Raw genomic sequence first — 19,945 nt, 5'->3', positions numbered from 1 at the left:
GCAGGGGCAGGGGCAAGGGGAAGGGGCAGGGGCAGGGGCAGGGGCAAGGGGAAGGGGCAGGGGCAGGGGCAGGGGCAGGGGCAGGGGCAGGGGCAGGGGCAGGGGCTGCTAGGGCAGCTCCCAGGACTCCGATAGCCTTAGAACTCCCCATTCACACCTCAGCTACCAAACACGCGAGTTAGTTATTTATTCATTTATTTTTTGGCTTGTTTTGATTTCTTGAGATAGAGTCTCTCTGTGTAGTCTTGGAACTCACGACCTAGACCAGGCTGGCCTTGGAGTTGAATCCTGCTTACTCTGCTTGGGATTAAAGGTGTGTGCCACCATGCCCAGCTGAGGTTTACTTGATACAAAATGTAACTGAACTACATCTAATGAAGACATCTATGAATAAATTACAATAAAGTGAAAATAATTTACAACTAAAGATTTTAAACAAAGCACTGGAGGGTTCTATCACCTGTGGCCTAGTCTTTGTATGAATACTACACAACACTGCTGATTTATTAGAAAGATAGGATGGTTTGTGCTGTGATGTTAGTATTGTTTCAAAGTAACTAACACTCAATAGAAACATTACTTTAAGAAAAATAGCAACTGGCACATGATAAAGGTAGTTGGTGAATGGAATGAATACCCTTTTAAGTTCATTGTTAAAGGAGTCTGTGCTTTCCAGGAATTTCCTCTTCTTTTCCTGGTGTCGTTCCTCTATCTGAAGGAGTTCGGCTTCTAGTTTCCGCTGTAAGGTGTCAGACCAGATACGTATAGTTATGTGAAAACATGCCATTGTAAAAACAGTTCATACTTTCAAGTAAAATTTTACATTTTTAATTGTGTGTACATGTGTGGGGGTATATACACCAGTGCAGGTGCCCATGGAGGCCAGAAGAGTACATTCAATGCCCTGGAGCTGGAATTATAGATGGTTGAATCACCTTACATGGATGCTGGGAACTGAACTCAGGTCCTCTGGAAGAGCAGAACATGCTCTTAACCACTGAGCCATCTCTCTAGCCCACTGATTTTGCATTAAAAAAACCTAAATCTAGCTATGATTTTGAAAATATAACATAGAGGAATGGCTGTGATTAATAAGATGTTAATGAGTAAATTTTGGGGGGAAAACATTTTATATTAATGTAGCAAAGGCTGATGTGTGACATAGACTCCTTCTATTATAATGGGCGGTTTCTGAACTTACCTGATGAACCATTAAAGACTGGACTTGTCGCTTGAGGACCTGCATTCTAGCTGTTGTGACAACCGACCGCACATCAGGTACCACACTCTCGCTGAGGATCTCACTGATGAGGCGGTGGTTTCTCTGGAAACGGGCAGTGGCTGTATGTTTCATTGAAAAGCCATCATCATAATCTGGAATGAAGGAAATGTCCTGGAAATTAGGTGACCACTTATCACAACAATGTTAACAAGTAGTCACTTAGTAAGTGTGGTCCTTAGTGCCCTAGCAGGTGGGCTTACCTATCATCAGGGCATCTGGGCAGGTAACAGTCATCCACGCAGAGACAGAAGACACAACCCACCCAAGTGTTGTTCTCATAAAGCTACTAAGGCAGTGACTCTCAACTTGTGGGTCTTGACCCCTTTGAGGAATTAAACAACCCTTTCACAGGGGGTGCAGGTTGCATATTGGATATCTGGCACATTAGATATTTACATTATGATTCATAACAATGGCAAAATTATAGTTTTTTATGGTTGGGGGTCACCACACCATGAGAAACTGTATTAAAGGCTTGTAGCATTAGGAAGGTAGAGAAGCTGTGTATTAAGGGATGATTTGTGTCTCATATTTGGTTAAAACACAAACAACATTTGCTCACATCTCTTTTAGTCCTGGGATCCATGTAAAACCTGCGCATGATGGCAGAACTTGAAATTCTGCCAAATGTTCCATTCTCCTGGTAATCATCAAAGGCACTTGATATATACTATACTGTAACTGGGAGTTATTTTATCACAGTTGTTAAAATTAGTGAAAATATCCATTTGTAAAATTAACTTATCACCATATTCTCTAGTAATATTTAGTATTTTCCAGGTAGTTTTTGTTTTATCACATTAATCTTATAGAAAAAAAACACAACTTGATTTAAAGGCTGGGAGATAAAGTGTTTGCCAGGCAAGCATGAGGATCTAAATTTGGATCCTAGCCAGCATCCAAGTAAAAGATGGGTGTGGCAGATTCTGGAGGCTCAATGGTCATTCTAGCTAGAATGGTAAACTCTAGGTTCAGGGGGGGGGGGGGAGAGAAGAGGGGAGAGGGCAGAGAGGGGAGAGGGGAGAGAGGAAAGAGGGAGGGAAGGAGAGGGAGAGGGAGAGGGAGAGGGAGAGGGAGAGGGAGAGGGAGAGAGGGAGAGGCTGACTCTGTCTTAAAATAGTGCAGAGAAGCAATTCAGGAACCATCTGGATGTCATCTCTACCTTCCATATGTACCTGGATAGGGAAGTATAGTGCATGCACCAGACCCAACCTTATCACAAAAGGAGATGAGGAAGACACCCAACACCAACACACACACACTTGATCACTTGAGTCTAAACTTTTTGTTTTTTTGTTTTTGTTTTGTTTTTGGAGCCAGGGTTTCTCTGTGTAGCCCTGGCTGTCCTGGAACTCACTCTGTAGACCAGGCTGGCCTCAAACTCTCAAACTCAGAAATCTGCCTGCCTCTGCCTCCCAAGTGCTGGGATTAAAGGTCTGCACCACCACCACCCGGCCTAAACTTATAATAATTTTGCCAGTTTATACCTGTACATGGCTGTTATTAATGTGTAAAAGTGTGATGTAAACTTAGGTACACATAGTATACATTTGGCTAATGTTTTTTATGTGTGTGGGTTGTTATTATTTTGGTGTGATGCATGCATGTAGTCTACAGGTGTGCATACACGTGTACATACATGTGGAGGACAGAAGAGGATAACAAGTGTCTTCTCTATCTCCGTTTTGCTTTATCCCTTTAAGACAACACCTCTCACTGAACTGGAAGCTTACCATTTTGGCTAGGTTAGCTGGCCATGGAGGCGCTAGAATCTGCCTGTTTCAGCTCTCCAATGGTAGTGTTAAGAGTATGTGCCAGGACAAGCAATTTACATGGATCCTGGAGATTTGAACTGAAGTCCTTGTGATCACACAGCAAGAGCTCTGGAGGTCAAGGGTGTGTGAACTTTTTGAGATAAAATTTCACTATATAGCCCAGGCTGGCTTTGAACTCAAAGTAGCCTTCCTTCCTGCCTTAGTTTCTCAAGAGCTATTTAAAAAGCCCTCACTATCTTGCGTGAATCAAGGTGGGTCTTGTGCTGGGATGTGTGTACCACCACACTCAGCATGGATGCTTATTTCTAGTAACTCGAGAGTATTTCCTTTATCTCGCTGTCACCTCCATATGCATGGTAGCAACCTGAATTACTATTTATTTAATAGTTTTCTTTACACTAACTCATTAAATAAAGCAAGTTTTCCTTCCAATACAGATCAAAACGAAGTTTGTCTCTGAATCACCTAATCTCCCTTTTAAAAAATGATTTGTTTTATGTATAAATGCTATCTGCATGTACAAATGTGTGCCAGAAGAAGGCATCAGATCTCATTAAAGATGTTTGTGAGCCACCATGTGGTTTCTGAGAATTGAACTCAGGACCTCTGAAAGAACAACTGGTGTTCTTAACTGTTAAGCCATCTCTCTAGCTCTGACCTAATCCTTTTAGCATTTTAGACAGGTGCAGGGACCATGCTTTAGGAAAGAAATCCTGCTACATTCAGAGGCCTGCATGCTGCTGAAGAATTTTTTTTTAAAAAGGCCCAACTATCTTGTATGAATCAAGGTTAGTCTTGTGGATCTTCTGACAGTCCTTTAAGAAGCCAGGGGATGCTGCACTCATGGACGAGGTTTCTGTCTCTTGGATTTCTGTACATTTCTATCTTTTAAGTCCTCCTAGATCTGTGGTGTATGACCCCATGTATATGTTGGACAACCCTTTCACAGGGATTACATACCAGATATCCTGCATATCAGATATTTACAATTCATAACAGTAGCAAAGTTAGAGTTTTGAGGTAGCAATTAAAATGATTGTATGGTTAGGAGTCACCACAACATGGGGAACTGTTTTTTTTTTTTTTTTTTTGGTTTGTTTTTTCAAGAACAAACAGCCTGTGTAGCCCTGGCTGTCCTGGAACTCACTCTGTAGACCAGGCTAGCCTCAAACTCTCAAACTCAGAAATCTGCCTGCCTTTGTCTCCCAAGTGCTGGGATCAAAGGCGTGCGCCACCACAGCGGGGAACTGTGTTAAAGGGTTGCAGCCTTAGGAAGGCCGAAAACTACTGTCTTAGAGGATCATATTCTATTAGTATAGCTTTTTAATTATTATGTTCCATGCTACTACTGATGTAAGAGCCTCTCAAACTTAGTTCCTGCTGTTATATTTTGCTTAGGAAAAGTTTTATTTTCTATATATGGTTTCCATGTTGCTAACCTCTGTTTCTACAGTCTAGATCTTCATTCTTTCAGTTATTTGCAGACTTGGTCTTCTATTGTCTTGGTCATGTTTTTCTTGCACTAATTATTTTATCTGGGCTACATATATACCTTTATCAGTGCTAGTTCTGCTTAACATTCAATTTCTGTTTAGTCCACATTTTATTACATTCTATGGCATTTATTGGAACCTCTGCCAGTAACTCCAATGAATCCCTTTGAAGCTCACTTGTAATTCTTCCTCCTACTCAGGTATTTATTCATGTCTTTGGTGTCATTACTCCTCCACTATTATCTATCTCCCTAAAATTCTTCAGAACTTCCTCTGGTATTTTCCAAGTGGGATCCAAGTTACATTCCTGCTGTGTTTGTGCCTGGTAGTTACTGCTTACAATTCTGTCCACGGTCCAGCAGGACACAGAGCAAAGTAAACATTTCCACAGACAGCATGCTGGGCATGTGGATGCACGCGCATGCTCCTAGTGGAGTGGCTACCTCGGGACCCCCTGCGGCTTCAGACACTTGGAAGATGACGGCCAGAAGAATCATCTGCACATGTGCACATGCACATGGAATCCTAACTCAGAAGTCTGGCCACCTGTGGGTAATGTGCACTCAGGAGTGAGCTTATGGGTGGTATTCTCAGATTCATACTGGATTTTAAAATAATAAGGTTTTTATAATGCACACTCATTAATTTTTGCTCCTAAGAGTCTTTAATTCAGCAAATGTAGGTAACTGATAAATTGGGTAAGTCTTGATTAAGAGCATGTACAGCTTTCCCAGAGGACCGGAGTTCAGTCTCCAGCACTCATGTCAGGCAGTTCTCAGCAACCTGGAACTCCAGCTTCAGGGGAGGACGCCCTCTCCTGGCATCTCCAGGCACTGCACTCACATGGACAAACCTACAGGCTTGCTACATACATTTAAAAAAAGTAAATGAAAGGTATTTAAGTTTTTAGAAAAGAACCTGGGTGTGGTGGCACACACCTTTAATCCACATGCTTTGAGGCAGAGGCAGGAAGATCTCTGTGAGTTTAAGGACAGCTTGAACTGCATAGGGAGCTCTAGGACAGCCAGTGCTATGTAGATACCATGTCTAAAAAAGCCAAACCAAATACCAACAAACAAAGGAAGTTAAAAGGAAAGAAAACAACAAAACAAACAAACAAAACCCCCCAAAATAAAAGGAAATCATATATTTTATGATTAGGGTATGTTATGGTTTGTATATGCCTTGTTGAAGGTGTGGCCTTGTTGGAGTGGGGCTTTAAGACCCTCATCCTAGCTGCCTGGGAGCCAGTATTCTGCTAGCAGCCTTTAGATGAAGATGTAGAACTCTTAGCTCTGCCTGCACCATGCCTGACCGGACACTGCCAGGCTCTCACCTTGATGATAATGGACTGAACCTCTGAACCTATAAACCGGCCCCAATTAAATGTCCTTATAAGAGTTGCCTTGGTCATGGTGTCTGCTCACAGCAGTAAAACCCTAAGACAAAAGTTGGAACTGGGAGTGTGATAGGCCTGACCATGTTTTTTGTTTAGAAGAATGTGGATTTTGGGACTTTAGATTTGGAATGCACTGGAATGCTTTAAGCGGGGCTTAATGGGCCACCCTAGTAGGAATATAGAAGACTTTGTTGCTGAGATCAATTTGAACTGTGCAGACCTGGCCCAAGAGAGTTCAGTGGAGAATAATTTCAGTATGAGACTGCTTTGTGGTATTTTGGTGAAGAATGTGGCTGTTTTTTGCCCTTGCCTGAAAAGTCTACCTGAGTCTAAGGTAAAGAGACTTATATTAATTGCATTGACAAAAGAAGTCTCAAAAAAGCCCAGCAGAGACTTTGTTCTCTGGTTAAGTCTCATGAAGAACATTTTGAACAAGTGTATCAAACTTAGAAAGGAAAAATATAAGATATAAGGTTCTGGTATTAAAGGGACACCAAGAAGTAAAATGGAGCTGAATCCTATGTTCTAGGAGATAAGAGATTAAGGGATTTGGGGGTAAGATCTCATTCAGCTAAATTTAGATCCAAGCATGTTGGTATACACCTTTAATCCCAGAAGATAAAGCCAAACAGATCTCAGTTCAAGGCTAGCCTGGGACAAAGCAGGTTTTAGGTGAAGAAAAGCTTAAATCCAGGCATGGTGGTATACACCTTTAACCCCAGCATTACAGGAGACAGAGTCATGCAGATCTCTGCCTTCAAGGTCAATCTACAGAGCAATCTAGTAAGCAGCATTCCTCTATGGCTTCTGCATCCACTCCTGCCTCCAAGTTCCTGTCCTGACTTCCTTTGGTGGAAGTGTAAGCTGAATAAACCCTTTCCTCTCCAACTTGCTTCTTGGTCATGATGTTTTTGTACAGGAACAGAAACCCAGACTAAGACAGGGTGTATCAGCAAAAATTTATCCCAGAATTTGGAAGCTGAGACTGGAGAATCAGGTAAATCTGGGCAACACAGTGAGATACTGTCTTAAAAATCAAACAAATCCTTTATTCTGAGTATAAAGACTTTGAAAAGTAATAAATACAGCTTTTTTTCCTTAATAATTTTCCATCCTGTAAGGAGTATTTTTTTCCATGGGAAAGTCACACACAAAAATCTTACTATTAAAAGACTTAAAATTATAGTTTTCCATTTAAAAGAATAAAAGCCTTGAACTAAGACTTCTTTTCTAATTCAGAGAGGGTACATATACCAAGCCCCACTTTCCACCTTACCATCTGGATCCTCCGCAGGCTGAATGCTCATGTAAGGCTCTCCCTTCTCCATTCGAGACTGTCTCTGTCGACTTTCTTCCTCTAATGCAGCTTCTGCACGGCTTTTTGCATTAATATACGCAAGGTACGCAGGGGAATTATGATAGGCCTTCATGGACTCATTGTACTCGATCTGAAATTCAAAGGGGTTGGCTTTACAACGTACATTCTGCTCTACAGGCCACCACGGGCACCTGCATTGCCCCTCTAAATGTCTAAGGGCAAAGGTAAAACAGGGTGTCGGGACAGCCATCTTTCTTTCTGGACAGAGAACGTGCCACTCGGGTGAGTGGAGCTTGGTGGACAAAGCTTCAGTGCTGCTCAGCTGTCTGGTCACGCTTTGTTCTTTTATAGATAATAAGCCAAGGCAGTCCTCCTACCTTTTCTGCTTCGTATTCGTTTAAATATTCTTGCTTCTCTTCATCAGTGAGATCTCGCCACATGCCACCAATAATCTTGCCAATCTCCCACAACTTTAGGTCAGGGTTGGAAGCCTTTACTTGGTCCCAGACCTTAAAAAATAAATAGTTGAAAATTCAATTATTAGTGCCTAAGTAGATAGTCATTTAAAAATACTCTAATATGGAAACATTTAAATACAAACAAAAGCAGAGAAGACAGTATCAAACTCATATGTAGTAATCACAGCCTGCTTCCAAACTGCCAACAGCTGGCTCACCTCACTGGCTCTTTATCCTGCTAGATCTCACTCACCACTGTTACTTCCTCACAAATACTTCAAAGTGATTAAGCTAAGGACATCATTAATCACTTATTACACAGCGAACTAACTGAACATTAACTCTTTGTTTCTAATTGTTCAAGTGAATTTAGAGGTAGTTAATTTGTATCATACTATCAAACACATGTAATAATTATGACCAATATTTTTACTAACTTACTAATTCATTTTGTACTCTTGGAATGGAACCTAAGGGCTCTAACAGGTAGGCTAGGCAAATGTTTTACCACTGAACTACCTCCCAGACTTATTTTTAATAAAAATAAGGTATCAATATATACAGTCTTATACTCTTCTTTCTACTTAACATTCTTCTCATGTCTTTCAATATTCTCAAAAAGATATCACTTTCAGGGTTGTAGACTAATCTGTTTAAAAAGATTTTAGCAGTTTATCTAACCATGCTCCTGAGTTCTGGAATTCTGAAATGAGAATGAACTACTTAAAAATGACAAGTTTTCAAATTCTTCCCTCAAATATGTATAAGGAAAATGCCAAGCCAGCCTGAGATTACATGTAAGGCCAGTAGGCGGCGCTCTCTGGCACCCACCTTTCTGCTGTACCTCATGTAGGGCATCAGCGGCTTATCTGGTGGCTTTGGAGGCTTTGGAATCGTAATGCCAGAGGACGCCTGTAAAAGAGTGAAATACATTCATTATTCAACTGCAAGAAGCTCACTGCCACCTGAAAAGAACGTCCCTTAAAAACTCTAATGCGCCTTTCTTCTACTCGTCCATGGATACAAGGTTCTTATATTTCCTCCAAAGAAAATAGATTCACTGCAAATTTAGAAATGTTTATATCAGAAGAAAATGGCTTTAAACACATGATATTTAATGTTTTACTTAGCACTGTTTTGACAAGCTGCCTGCAAGAATAAAATATTATATAATAATCCATACACTGAAAATGGAGGTAAATGCCAAACACCTCAGATTCAGGACATTACCTGGCATCCTTTTATTCTGCTCATCACCATGACACACACAGCCAACACTGGTTTGTCTACAGACTCTGATCTTAGCACTTACCACACACAGTCTATAGGGATGCTGTTATCGTGTCAGGAATGCACCCTCATAAAAACAGCACAAAGACTATCTCCCAGGTTAAAAAAAAAAAATCACCAATAAGAAACAGGAACTAACAAGAAATCTAGCAAAGAAAAAAAGAAAAAAGGAAAACAAAATCCTTTAGAAATAGAGATTTATGTCTGTTAAATTTTTAGTCTCATAGTTTTCTGTTTTCTATTTTTGCAGTCTTGGGGCATATTTTCTCACAAGGGATCAAGTTGTGTGAACTCAAGTAATACTTTTCTTGTCTTTAATCCTATGGCCACAGAAATAAAGAACCATCTTAAGCACTGATCACTGGGACTCCTGGCCTTGCTATGTTACTTTTGAGGCCCAGTCCTCAATGTTGCTTTTGTGGAAAAGCAACAAGGACAAGGAAAGGCAGTCACATGGAAAAAGAAAAATACAAGAAAAGGGACTAAAATTTTTTTCAGAAAGGTAGTGAGGAAGTTGGTAAGAGAAAAAGCACCGAGAGCGTTAAGTGACAGGTCCTGTCTGTGAGGAAACACAGGCCAGGAGACACCAGGTGACTTCTAGCAGAAGCCCCATTTAAAGCTGCTACCCCAAGGGCAACTGGGTCTGAACTTTTCTATCTCTTTGTTTTATCAGTACTTTGATGGAGGAGCCAAAATGAGTAAGGTGGCCTTTCCTACTTGGCTCTGACACAGTGGGGAGTCCTGGTCCTTACCCTCTTTGCAAGAATGGGAAAGAGGACTGCTTTCCGCTAATTAACAAGACACACACTGGCAAAGCTTTGCTGCTCTGACTCTCAGAGTGAGCTGGCCTTACACAGCTGTGGGCAGTGGACTGGAATGAGACCTGGAGGCAGAAACTGTCACAGTGGTCGGAGCAGCCACCTAGGGAAGCAGGCCCCATGGCTCAAAGGAGCCAGAGTCATCGGTAACCTCACGGAAAGCATGCTTCTCAACACAGGAAACAATTAGAAAACATTTTCAATCCAGACTATACAAACTTTTGGAACACAAAGTGGGTTCCAAAAGAAAAAAAAAGTGCCAATATTTGAAGGTGCCAAAATATTGTTTTTGTTGTTGTTTTTTTTTTGTTTGTTTTTTTCGAGACAGTGTTTCTCTGTGTAGCCCTGGCTGTCCTCAAACTCTCGAACTCAGAAATCTGCCAGTCTCTGCCTCCCAAGTGCTGGGATTAAAGGCGTGTGCCACCACCGCCCGGCGCCAACATATTGTTAACAGTTAAAAAATTTAACATGTGTACTTTTTAAGCTTTAAGTATAAATTAAAACATTTAAAAACAAAGTTTAGTAATATTTGCTCATATGTTCCAAAGAGTATTTTAGAACATTAATAGACTTGCTAATTCACCCTCCTTCCCAAAGAAATGGATCCAAATAATACTGAATTCATATTATTATTACACTATCAGTTTACAAATAAAAAAAACAAAACAACACAACACAAAACAATGTTCTCCCATTCCCTAAGAATAAATTCCAGTTGGTTTGAGGATCTTTATCACCACACACGACCATCTCAGACATCTTTCTAACTGCCTCAAACACTTCTCTGCCCTCACTGAGCACCTTGTTAATCCTGTCTTGTTAAGACTCAACTAGAAACGGCTGCTGGTGTGTGTGCTGCGCCCCTGAGTTTGAAGAAGTGCACTCGGCTTTCACTAAGTGGCCCAGGAGTGAGGTTTCGGAGAGTCCAGCTTTGCTTTGTTGGTGAGGATCTCTCCGAGCTCTATGAGGACACCCCCCCCCCCCCCCCCAGGCCACTTCTCTACCTCTCCAATTTCTGCCTTCCCACTTCTATGAATTGGAGGTGGGGAAGCAGAGACTTATGCTTGTTAAAACTGTTCTTATCTAAGAGTTAGGCCCTAGCAATCTGTGGATAAAGTCCACAATCTTGTGATTGATTCATCTTAAATAGCACAAAAAGGGTTTTATTTTGTTATTTTTTTCTCAATTCTTAGCTGTTTCTCTGGTAAGGTCTTATTTATGAATTTTCTTCTGGAAAGAGCATTTCTACTAGCAAGAAGTAGGCTGCTTTTAACATTTTGTCTCAATCTGTTTACAAACCTGTGTCTCAGAGAACATGAACCATCACTTGAATAGAGTGATCAGGCATGGGTTACACTCAAAGCTGTCCTAAGTCTTCCAAAGGTCTCAATCTGGTACCTAAGTGCTTTATTTTCTGAAAACTACCCACACGGAACAAAGCTCTTGGATTGCACAGAATTATTCCACCAAATCACTGTGGCTATTTATAGACAAGTTACTCAGGAGGAGCATTCCCCACGAGGTAGTGCACCATTGGGGTCATTCTCTACAAACACCTTTTATAAGCAATTGAGTCCCAAAACAGTAAGTAAGTCAGGATAAAGAGAATGCAAACCCCTGGGCCTCTAGCAGTTTGACAAGAGGTCAGTCTGGTGGGATAATGGGACAAAAGGACAAAAATACAAGGAACAACTACAAAGAACAGAAACACCAAACTTCTCAGCCTAATATCTCCCCTATATTGAAGGCTAGAGCTCACTCTCAAAATTTTCTGAGTTCTTCCATTCCCCTGGAAGAAAAGGGTTGAAAACAGATGACCAACCTAGGCCCAGACAAGGAGTGTCTTTCTCCTTTTTTCTAGTTTCCACTGTATGATCTAACTTTGTGTCGACAGAGAAGTCTCCCAGCTACATACAAACTAAGAGCTGGCTCTTTAAACAAACCCCAAACTACGTTTCTCTAGGATCACATGACTACTCCTGTTCCACTAGCAGGCCACCAAGAGCTTTAACCATACAGAGCTATTCAGAACCATCTTCTTACTCACTACCCATAAATATATTTCTACATTAACACAAACAATCCAAAACTAACTGTGCCTACTGTGTGAACTATAATGCTCTTTGTCATCTGATAACCTTGCCTCTCATTCCACCTGGGAAACAATACATTTAGACCAGGGAAAAACATGTATTGCTGCACACAGAAACCGTGTGCATCGCACAGTGCACACATAAAAAACATTTTGTCAGAACCGTTTTCAAATACTGTGAAATACGTATGGCACATAGAACTTGATATGCTTATGAAGTACAAATTATGCAGAAACAATGAAAAAATTAGACAAACAAAACCTATCCAGCTAAGCAATATGCTTACCAGGACAGACACGCAGTTTGATAGTGAATTTTCAGCTCTAGCTTTACTACAGGGTGAGAGGGCTTATTTATAAATACAGAAAATAAAAACCAGATACTAAAAAGTTTACAGCCATCTGAGTTGTATATATTCTCACCAATACCACATTCTAATGGAGGTATTTGACTTTTGGATTTATTACCTTAATTTCCTTTAAGATAATTTAAAAATAAAAGCTTTAATGTATATTATCCAATTTTGATTATCTTAGTTGAATCACTGAAATGAAATTCCCCAAGTTTTAAGAATCATCAGTCTACAATGGATTGGAAAGCTATACTTATCTAATGCCTGGAATTAATTCTATTCAAGTTTTATTCCAAAATTCCTTGAGGTGACAGTAAAATCTCTTTCTGTATTAAACTGGAAAGAAATGAGTCTTAGATATGTCACTTACTAAATCCAAAAGACAAACAACTAAGTGTAGAAGGTTGACAGGCAGGTCTGCCAAAAGTGTTCTAGTCCACACAAAGTCAGGCCTTCAAAGTCCTAGTATTCCCTATATGTCCTTGAGAACAACGCCAATTACCTTCAACAATGAAAGATATTTTTCATGTCATAAAGTATTTTAACCAAAAGAACTCTACATTTGTTTACATATCTAGAATGAGCATTAAGGGTCCAAGGCTTTATCCCTACTGATCACCAAGTAGAATGGGATTTCTTTTCTTCCAGGTATATATCCAGACTGTACTTTTTTTTTTTTCAGTGTAAGACTGTACAAAATAGTTGAAAAGTCAGGTTAAATTTTTTAAATGGCTGTGCTTCTGATTCAAAAGGACCTAGCTCTGGAGGCATTTCTGGTCAATTCCAGTTGTTTGCCGGAGGCTGTAATAGTTGATTCTCCTACCGTGACCCGGCTGTTGGTGCCCGGGTTCCCTCCCAGCCTGTAGTTGTTGTAGGCGAGATGACTGTATGGATTGTATCCCACAAACCCTGGTGTGCTGGGCATTTGCTGATGGAAACAAATGAGACAAAAACACGAATGAGAAATGAGCTCAAACGAGGGAAACACAGAAATGAAAAATGATCTGCATATGGCATGCAAAAGCAACCTGAATTTAAACAAGCAATGATGTGTTGTAATTGTTTTTTTTGTTACTGCTTTTTTTTTCCCCACTGAGAAACTAGTCTGCAAGTATGCATGTGCATGCGTGTATGCATGTTTCTTCTCTTTCCTATTTTTCTTGGTGGGGGTTAGGGATGCTTGGGAGACTGAGTATGTTGTGTTTGGTTCTGCGGAAAGCATTACACTGCAGCTGCAAACATCTAGAACTATTTCATGGCAAACAGTATGAGATAATTTAGCAATCTGTGATGTTTGAGATAGGAAAGCTTCAAGTATGATAAACTTTAAAGTCTGAGAACACTACATGCAAACAAAACATGATTTATTTGACAGTTATGTGGATGCCACCAGTGCACTCATTTACTAAAAACAAAACAAGAAATGGATCTGCTTTTCCAAGACAGCTTTAAATAATTTTATATGTGACAAATGAAAAGAGACTGAAATCAGGAAGCCAGGAACTGTCAATAGGATAGAACATATGCTGGATTCAATGGATGTCACATGCATGATTTCAAAACAAGGACTTGTAAGAAATGCATAGATTTCATACTGGGGTGCTATCTGATCTTTAACCAAGTCATTCTTTCAAGACTTTCTCTTCCATCTCTTCTTTGATCCATCTTCCATAGGTAATCATGAACAGTTCATGCATTTAATTTTAATGGGAACTACTTTTTTTAGTTGACAGACTTGAACTTTCTTTTTCATCTGATTTCCTGAAGTCTCTCAGCCTTTCCAAATACAACTGCTCACTGCAGCAACAAAACTCTTGATTTTTGTGAATTACATGTTGATATAATCACAAATGGGTTCTTATGTAATTGTGGTCTTGTGGTTAATACAATGACATCCAGTGTTCATAAAATCAAGGCAAAATGCACAAAAACAGTGTGGTAAAGAAGAGACCAAAAGTGTAGTTGACTTAGTGACACTCAGTCGTAACAAGTGATAGCAATGCCATTTTTACATGCAATTAATATAACTCTCCTCAATTCTACAAAAGTACACTTGACACATTCCTGCTAAACTTAGTTGTTACAAAATAAATGCCTAAAACATGCCCTTGTATATATCCTTAATATCCAAAGACATTCAAGCAGGCAGCACATGTGATACTTTTTAGAGGAAAACAAAGTGATCAATTTATAGCCCATATAGTTAGGAAAGACGCAAATTAAGCATATTTAAGTAGCAAAACACAGATGAAATCATAAAGGCACAAGAGAAGGGCATGTTCCACAGGGAGTGGCTCATTTGAGCGGTGGCAGTGGAAGGGGTGGGTGGTGGTAATGGTGGTAAAAGCAATGACATTTAAAAGAGAAAGACTAACCCCATTGGTACCCATTCTGTAGGATGTTATAATCCCTAGCTTCTGGATTTTGTGTATAAATGTGAAATTATGACGAGGGTTAAAAAAGGACCCCTTTCTTTGTATGAAAACCCAGAAGGGGATCTTGGTTTTTAGAATATTTTTATTTAAAAAATAATAGCAAGTTTGTTCACTTAGACACTCCTGGAGGTAGAATTTATAAAAAATGAAACCTCCAAACACTGATTACAGAATAATATAAGCAAATAGGGGAATTTAAAAAAATGAAACTAGTATTTTGCAATTACACCATTTCTAAAGTCGAGGGGACTGCTTCTAATTTTGAGGTGAGACTTTTAATCGCTCAACTCAACCTGCACACAATCATGAGTGGAATGTGATGGAGATGGTGGTAAGAAATGCTCTTTAAGAAAGAAAAATAACGAAGCACACGACTTTCCAGTCTACTGGAAGCAACTTTACAGACTGTATATTACATGAAGTGAACTTAAAATGTATGATATGCTTTTTAAAAGGAGCATCTAAGGAAAAACAAACTGTTGATAAATGTAACTAAAACATTCACCTACGGGTTAGTAAATCAGACTAGTTACCTAGCAGAGAAAACAAAAAAGACACAGGAACTCATTAGTAATAAAAGTAGACTAGCCTGAAATTAGTTGGTAGAGAGTATGGAAGGAAGAACTAGCAGATATTAAAGAATTAATTTTGGGCTGGGCATGCTGATAATCCCAGCATTTGGGAGGCTGAGGTAGAAGGATCACCATTTGGAAGCCAGCCTAGGCTACATAAGGACCCTGTCTCAAAACAAAACAAAATAAATCAAAATAATCCTGATTCGAATTTTGTAGGATATGGCTATGTTAAGTGGTCTTTTTGTTGTTGTTTTAAAATGGCAAGAAAGCCATTTCAGCATTTCAACAAGGGCCTGTACAGTTTGCTGTTAAATTGGAATTGTGGATTGGATAATTATTTTACAAGCTGGGCAAGAACTTGCTGGGTAAAAACAGTTCACAACCATTAGACACCTTTAAACAGATCAGTTGGCAAACCAAATAGAACAAAATTCAGTAGCAAGATCTGACCCAGGGGTAACGAGACCCTTACTTGACCAGCTTGAAAATAAGATTTATGAGTGTGGTTATCCTTAGAACAACAACTTTATTTAATGTGAAATTCTTATATACAGACAAAGTTTAATTAAAAAATTTGTGTTGCTAGGGTTCCAACCTAGGGCCTTGCACATGCTAGGTTAAGTGCTCTGCACTGAGCTGCCCCAGCCCTTACAGTGAGAGAAATATAACCGGCTGAAGGTTAGGTTTAAAAACAACGAAAAAGAATCAATGATGCCAGAATGAGCATTTATTCACTATCAACTGAAAAACTCTTTACCAGGGAAAAATGGCAAGAAAGGAGTGTTTCACTGATTTCTTGTTAGGAAAAAAAAGAGAGCACAGGAGGTTGGAAGCTCATAGTTTGTATTTTTAAATGTTGGGTTTGGTTCAAGGTAGGATGAAAGGAGTTATTTTATTTAGTAGGAAGTGCTGATTTTTAGCTGAATTTTCTATCCTGTGGCGGTGATGACTGAGTGACTGTCAGTGGAAGACATCTGGGTTTTTGTATCAAGGCCAGACTTGGCTATTACATTAACAAGAAAATTAAAACTTACTGTTGCAGGAGCTGGGGTGGGAGGTGGGGCATAAGATGGTCTTTCTGTTTGAAAGAAAATAAATAACTTCTTGTAAACAACTGAGATATAATACTATGCAACAAAACTACCAATGGTCCTGCTTTGAAGAAAAAAAAAATGAAGAGTATTTTGGAATTCCCATTTGCTAGGGCATTAGTCTCGTATTAACATAGATTGATAAATATAAAAATTGAAACTTACTTGACATTTTGGAAGATTAAGTTCTCAGTTCCTTAAGAATGAATCTGAGACACTAAAATAAAAAAAAAGAAAAAAAAGAAAAAAAAAGAGAATCAAAACTCAGCAAGCATAAGAGAATGTTTTCCTAAAGAATAGGGTAGTTTTGTATTTCTGAGCAAAATTACCTCACTGTTAATTGCTAGTAATCAAGCCTTTTGCATATTTTTAACTAGTTCTTACAGTCATTTGATTGATCAAAATTAAATGATGAAAATAAATTACCGGGAAATTTAGAGTTCTATTAGAGATGGATTTTTAGGTTTTTGCTTTATGATCTTGAGAGCCACGTCTTGTATGGAAAACATTTTGCTGATGCCATGCAAACGATTACTTAGACTGATAAAAAAAAATAATGACAATAGAATGTGATGTATTATCAGGGTGACCCCAACAAGGCCTACCAGATACTGACAAATAACCTCTGATCAGAAGCTCTGCCTTATTTAGGGGACATCTTTTATTGAAACAGAGCGATGTCTTATTCCTGGAGGCAGTGTGGAAGATAACTCAGTATGATAACAAACTTCACATTCTCTTTTGTTGGTAAATAGTTCCATAAGAGCTGGAACAATTTTCTGAGACTACTTACAGGACACGTGTTCCTTTACAGCCAGTTTCAGAAATTATCTCAGGTACTTTCTTGATTTAATTGCATCATCTCTGTATTCCTACAGGGCTTACAAAGATCAGTGGCATTTTCCCCTCACACAACATGTGAAAGTGGCTAGGTTTTGTCTCGAAAGAGAGGAGGGATGGTCTAATTTATTACTTTGTTACTCAACGTAGCTCCATTCTTCATAAATTTGGTCCTAGTATCACCAGCTCAAAACATGGACATATCTGAGCTTGTTCCTTACTCAACACAGACCACAAATGGTAATGCATAAAGAGATGAAAATTTATTTTTAGAAAGACGGTGAATACACTTTTTTTTTTCTTCTAGTTTTCATTTTAAGGAAGTGCCTCAAATCATCAGGGTAAGAGTTTCTGATGTGGAAATAGCTAATTTTTTTCAACCCATCTCTCTTTTCCTTCCATCAACACCCAGTAGGCCTTGCTGTGGGGAGCCCCGACAGAAACTATGACAGGGTCTCTGGTACCTTACACTTCACTGCTTATACTTACAAATGATTGCTCTCCTGGGCTAACCATACAACTCTAGTAGTGAGTGCATCTAACCATAGTGCCTGGCACGGAACTCAGCATTTGTTGAATTACCTTATGGGTCAGGCTTATAACACAGTGTTGCTCACCAGTTACAAAGACCCTACCAGATACGTAAGGCTGTTCCCATTTTACAAAGCAAGAAAACAGTCTCGGGGCGATTGTCTAAGGCCATAGGCCAGAACTTCCAGAGGTGGGTTTAAACCCAACCCATACGTCTCAGACTTCACTCCAGGCCATCCCGGGAGTCTTTAGGTTGCTGCCTGAACCAAATAAAATAAAAAAAGAGGGGGAAACCACCTTCCTGGGGGGCGAGGACCCCCGCTGACCTTGCCCAGAGGGCTTCCCTTGGTCCCTTCCTTTAAATTAGTGGCGGGCGGAGGGTGAGCTTTTCTGGAAACTCCCCCGCAGGGGGTTGTGCATTGGTGCTCGGCCAGCGTCGGGAGTCCAGCGCAAAGGGACGAGTGGCGCCTCTGAGGAGCTGTCGCGGATGGGGCTGCCCCGCCACCGCTAGGCCTCACAGAGGCCGCACCGGCTCTAGCTCCTGCCTCGCAGCCGAGGCCGAACCCCAGCACCCCGCGCGGGAAACTCGGGGTCCCGCCAAGCCGAAACACCACAGCTTGCTACCTCCCCAACCGGGTCGGGCCCACTGGGAAACACTCACCCGCGGGCCGAGAAGGCGCCCGCAGCTCCGGCTTCGCTTCCCTTTGTCCCGCGCTCGCCCCGCCCCTCGCGCCGGAGCTTCCGCGCTCGCACTTTCCACACGCTCCGGGAATTTTCTGCCGCCGCGGCCGGCTCTCCTCAGACGAACAGCCTTTCCAGTGAGCACGCGACAAGGCTGAGTGCGCCAAAGATTTTTTTTTTCAGGCTCCTAGGTTTCCTCAGAAGTCTTCCAATTTGGATCCTGTCCCAGCCGGGCGCCGATTCGTCACGGCGAAGAGGGCGGAGAAGGCTGGGCCGCGTTGCCGGCCCTGGTTCGCGGCCCGGCGGCAGGAACTGCGCAGACTGCGCACCCGGGCTTCACTGAGGCGGTGGGCGCCGCTGCGTGAGGCGGGCGTCCGGGGAAGGCTCGCCGGAGCCTCTCCCGGCAGAGGGCGGGACGCAGCTCCCGCACACCCCGCACCCTGGCGTTTCCCTTCGCTCTGATCCTCAGTACTCCGCTGATGGACGTATGAATGAATGGAGGATGGAGAATGTAGGCGGGAGGACCTGGGTCCCCGCGTTTAGGTCCTTGCTGGCGCCCAGCAGGGCTCCCTGTCTCCGCCTAAGCGAAAAGCAACACGGGAGTTTTGTAGTTTTCCAGATACTTCTAGAGGTTGAGTGATGGCGACGGGTTTCTGAGCCTAGGGTCCTCAGATGTCAGCTCACTCCTTCCAGCTCACATACCTGTGACAATTCACATCCCTTCCCAGGAGGGCCAATTCAGCTCAGCCTCGCTTGTCTTTAAATAGTCAGCTCAGTGTTTCTTTGCGATATCCTCCTGGAACTTTCCCAGGCTGGCCCTATGTCTGATAACCTCTGCATGGGATTGGCCCATCTGCAATCTTGGAAAGTCTTGAAAACAGAGTTTCAGACATCTGGACCGTACAATGTCATAATTACCAATGATTTCTAAGGGCTAGACTTGTAATTAGGTGTTCAATAAGTGTGCGTGGAGCCATCCTTCTGGACCATTCCGGGGCTTTTTTTTTTTTTTTTTTTTCAAATTACAAGTACTTTGGCGGACCTTACGAAGTAGAGAACACCTAGCTAATGTGGATCACATCACGGGGGAGGAAAATTGAGCAGACCATCTGTGGTTATGTAAGGACAATCTAGAGAAATAGGCTGAATGCTGGGACTGCCTGTTGGCCCTTATCCTGGTGGTGACAACAGGAAATGAGGTATCTAGAAGTCTGCAGAGCATAAGTGATAATACTGTCCAGTTCTTCCATTGCCCAGTATTTTCATACTCATGAGGTGAAATGAACAAAATGAGAGTGTATTGAAAGGAAAGACTAAAGTTTTTTTTTTTTTTAGATGAATGCACAGACAGCATAAGGGAATGTATCTGAAAATGGTTTTTAACACAAAAAGTAAAAAAAAAGCCGCGCAGTGGTGGCGCACGCCTTTAATCCCAGCACTTGGGAGGCAGAGGCAGGCGGATTTCTGAGTTCGAGAGTTCGAGGCCAGCCTGGTCTACAGAGTGAGTTCCAGGA

The 19,945-nt window shown here is 41.1% G+C and overlaps 1 protein-coding gene across 1 annotated transcript in view; it reads right to left on the bottom strand.

Moving 5' to 3' along the window:
- The window catches only part of Smarce1 (SWI/SNF related, matrix associated, actin dependent regulator of chromatin, subfamily e, member 1), a 22,539-nt gene extending 4,066 nt beyond the window's left edge, over positions 1 to 18,473 (bottom strand). The window contains exons 1-9 of the mRNA XM_028755118.1: positions 18,412 to 18,473; positions 16,545 to 16,596; positions 16,323 to 16,366; positions 13,102 to 13,206; positions 8,557 to 8,637; positions 7,645 to 7,776; positions 7,226 to 7,397; positions 1,202 to 1,374; positions 638 to 739 (exon numbers count right to left, since the gene is read on the bottom strand). Of these exons, the coding sequence (XP_028610951.1) occupies positions 638 to 739; positions 1,202 to 1,374; positions 7,226 to 7,397; positions 7,645 to 7,776; positions 8,557 to 8,637; positions 13,102 to 13,206; positions 16,323 to 16,366; positions 16,545 to 16,551 (816 nt within the window). The 5' untranslated portion in view covers positions 16,552 to 16,596; positions 18,412 to 18,473. The remainder of the gene's footprint in view (positions 1 to 637; positions 740 to 1,201; positions 1,375 to 7,225; positions 7,398 to 7,644; positions 7,777 to 8,556; positions 8,638 to 13,101; positions 13,207 to 16,322; positions 16,367 to 16,544; positions 16,597 to 18,411) is intronic.
- Between the last annotated feature and the right edge of the window lie 1,472 nt (positions 18,474 to 19,945).

This window comes from Grammomys surdaster, unplaced genomic scaffold (assembly GCF_004785775.1).
Source record: "Grammomys surdaster isolate TR1022 unplaced genomic scaffold, NIH_TR_1.0 126048, whole genome shotgun sequence".
In the NCBI taxonomy this organism is placed as follows: domain Eukaryota; kingdom Metazoa; phylum Chordata; class Mammalia; order Rodentia; family Muridae; genus Grammomys; species Grammomys surdaster.
This window is presented reverse-complemented; position numbering and strand designations above follow the sequence as displayed.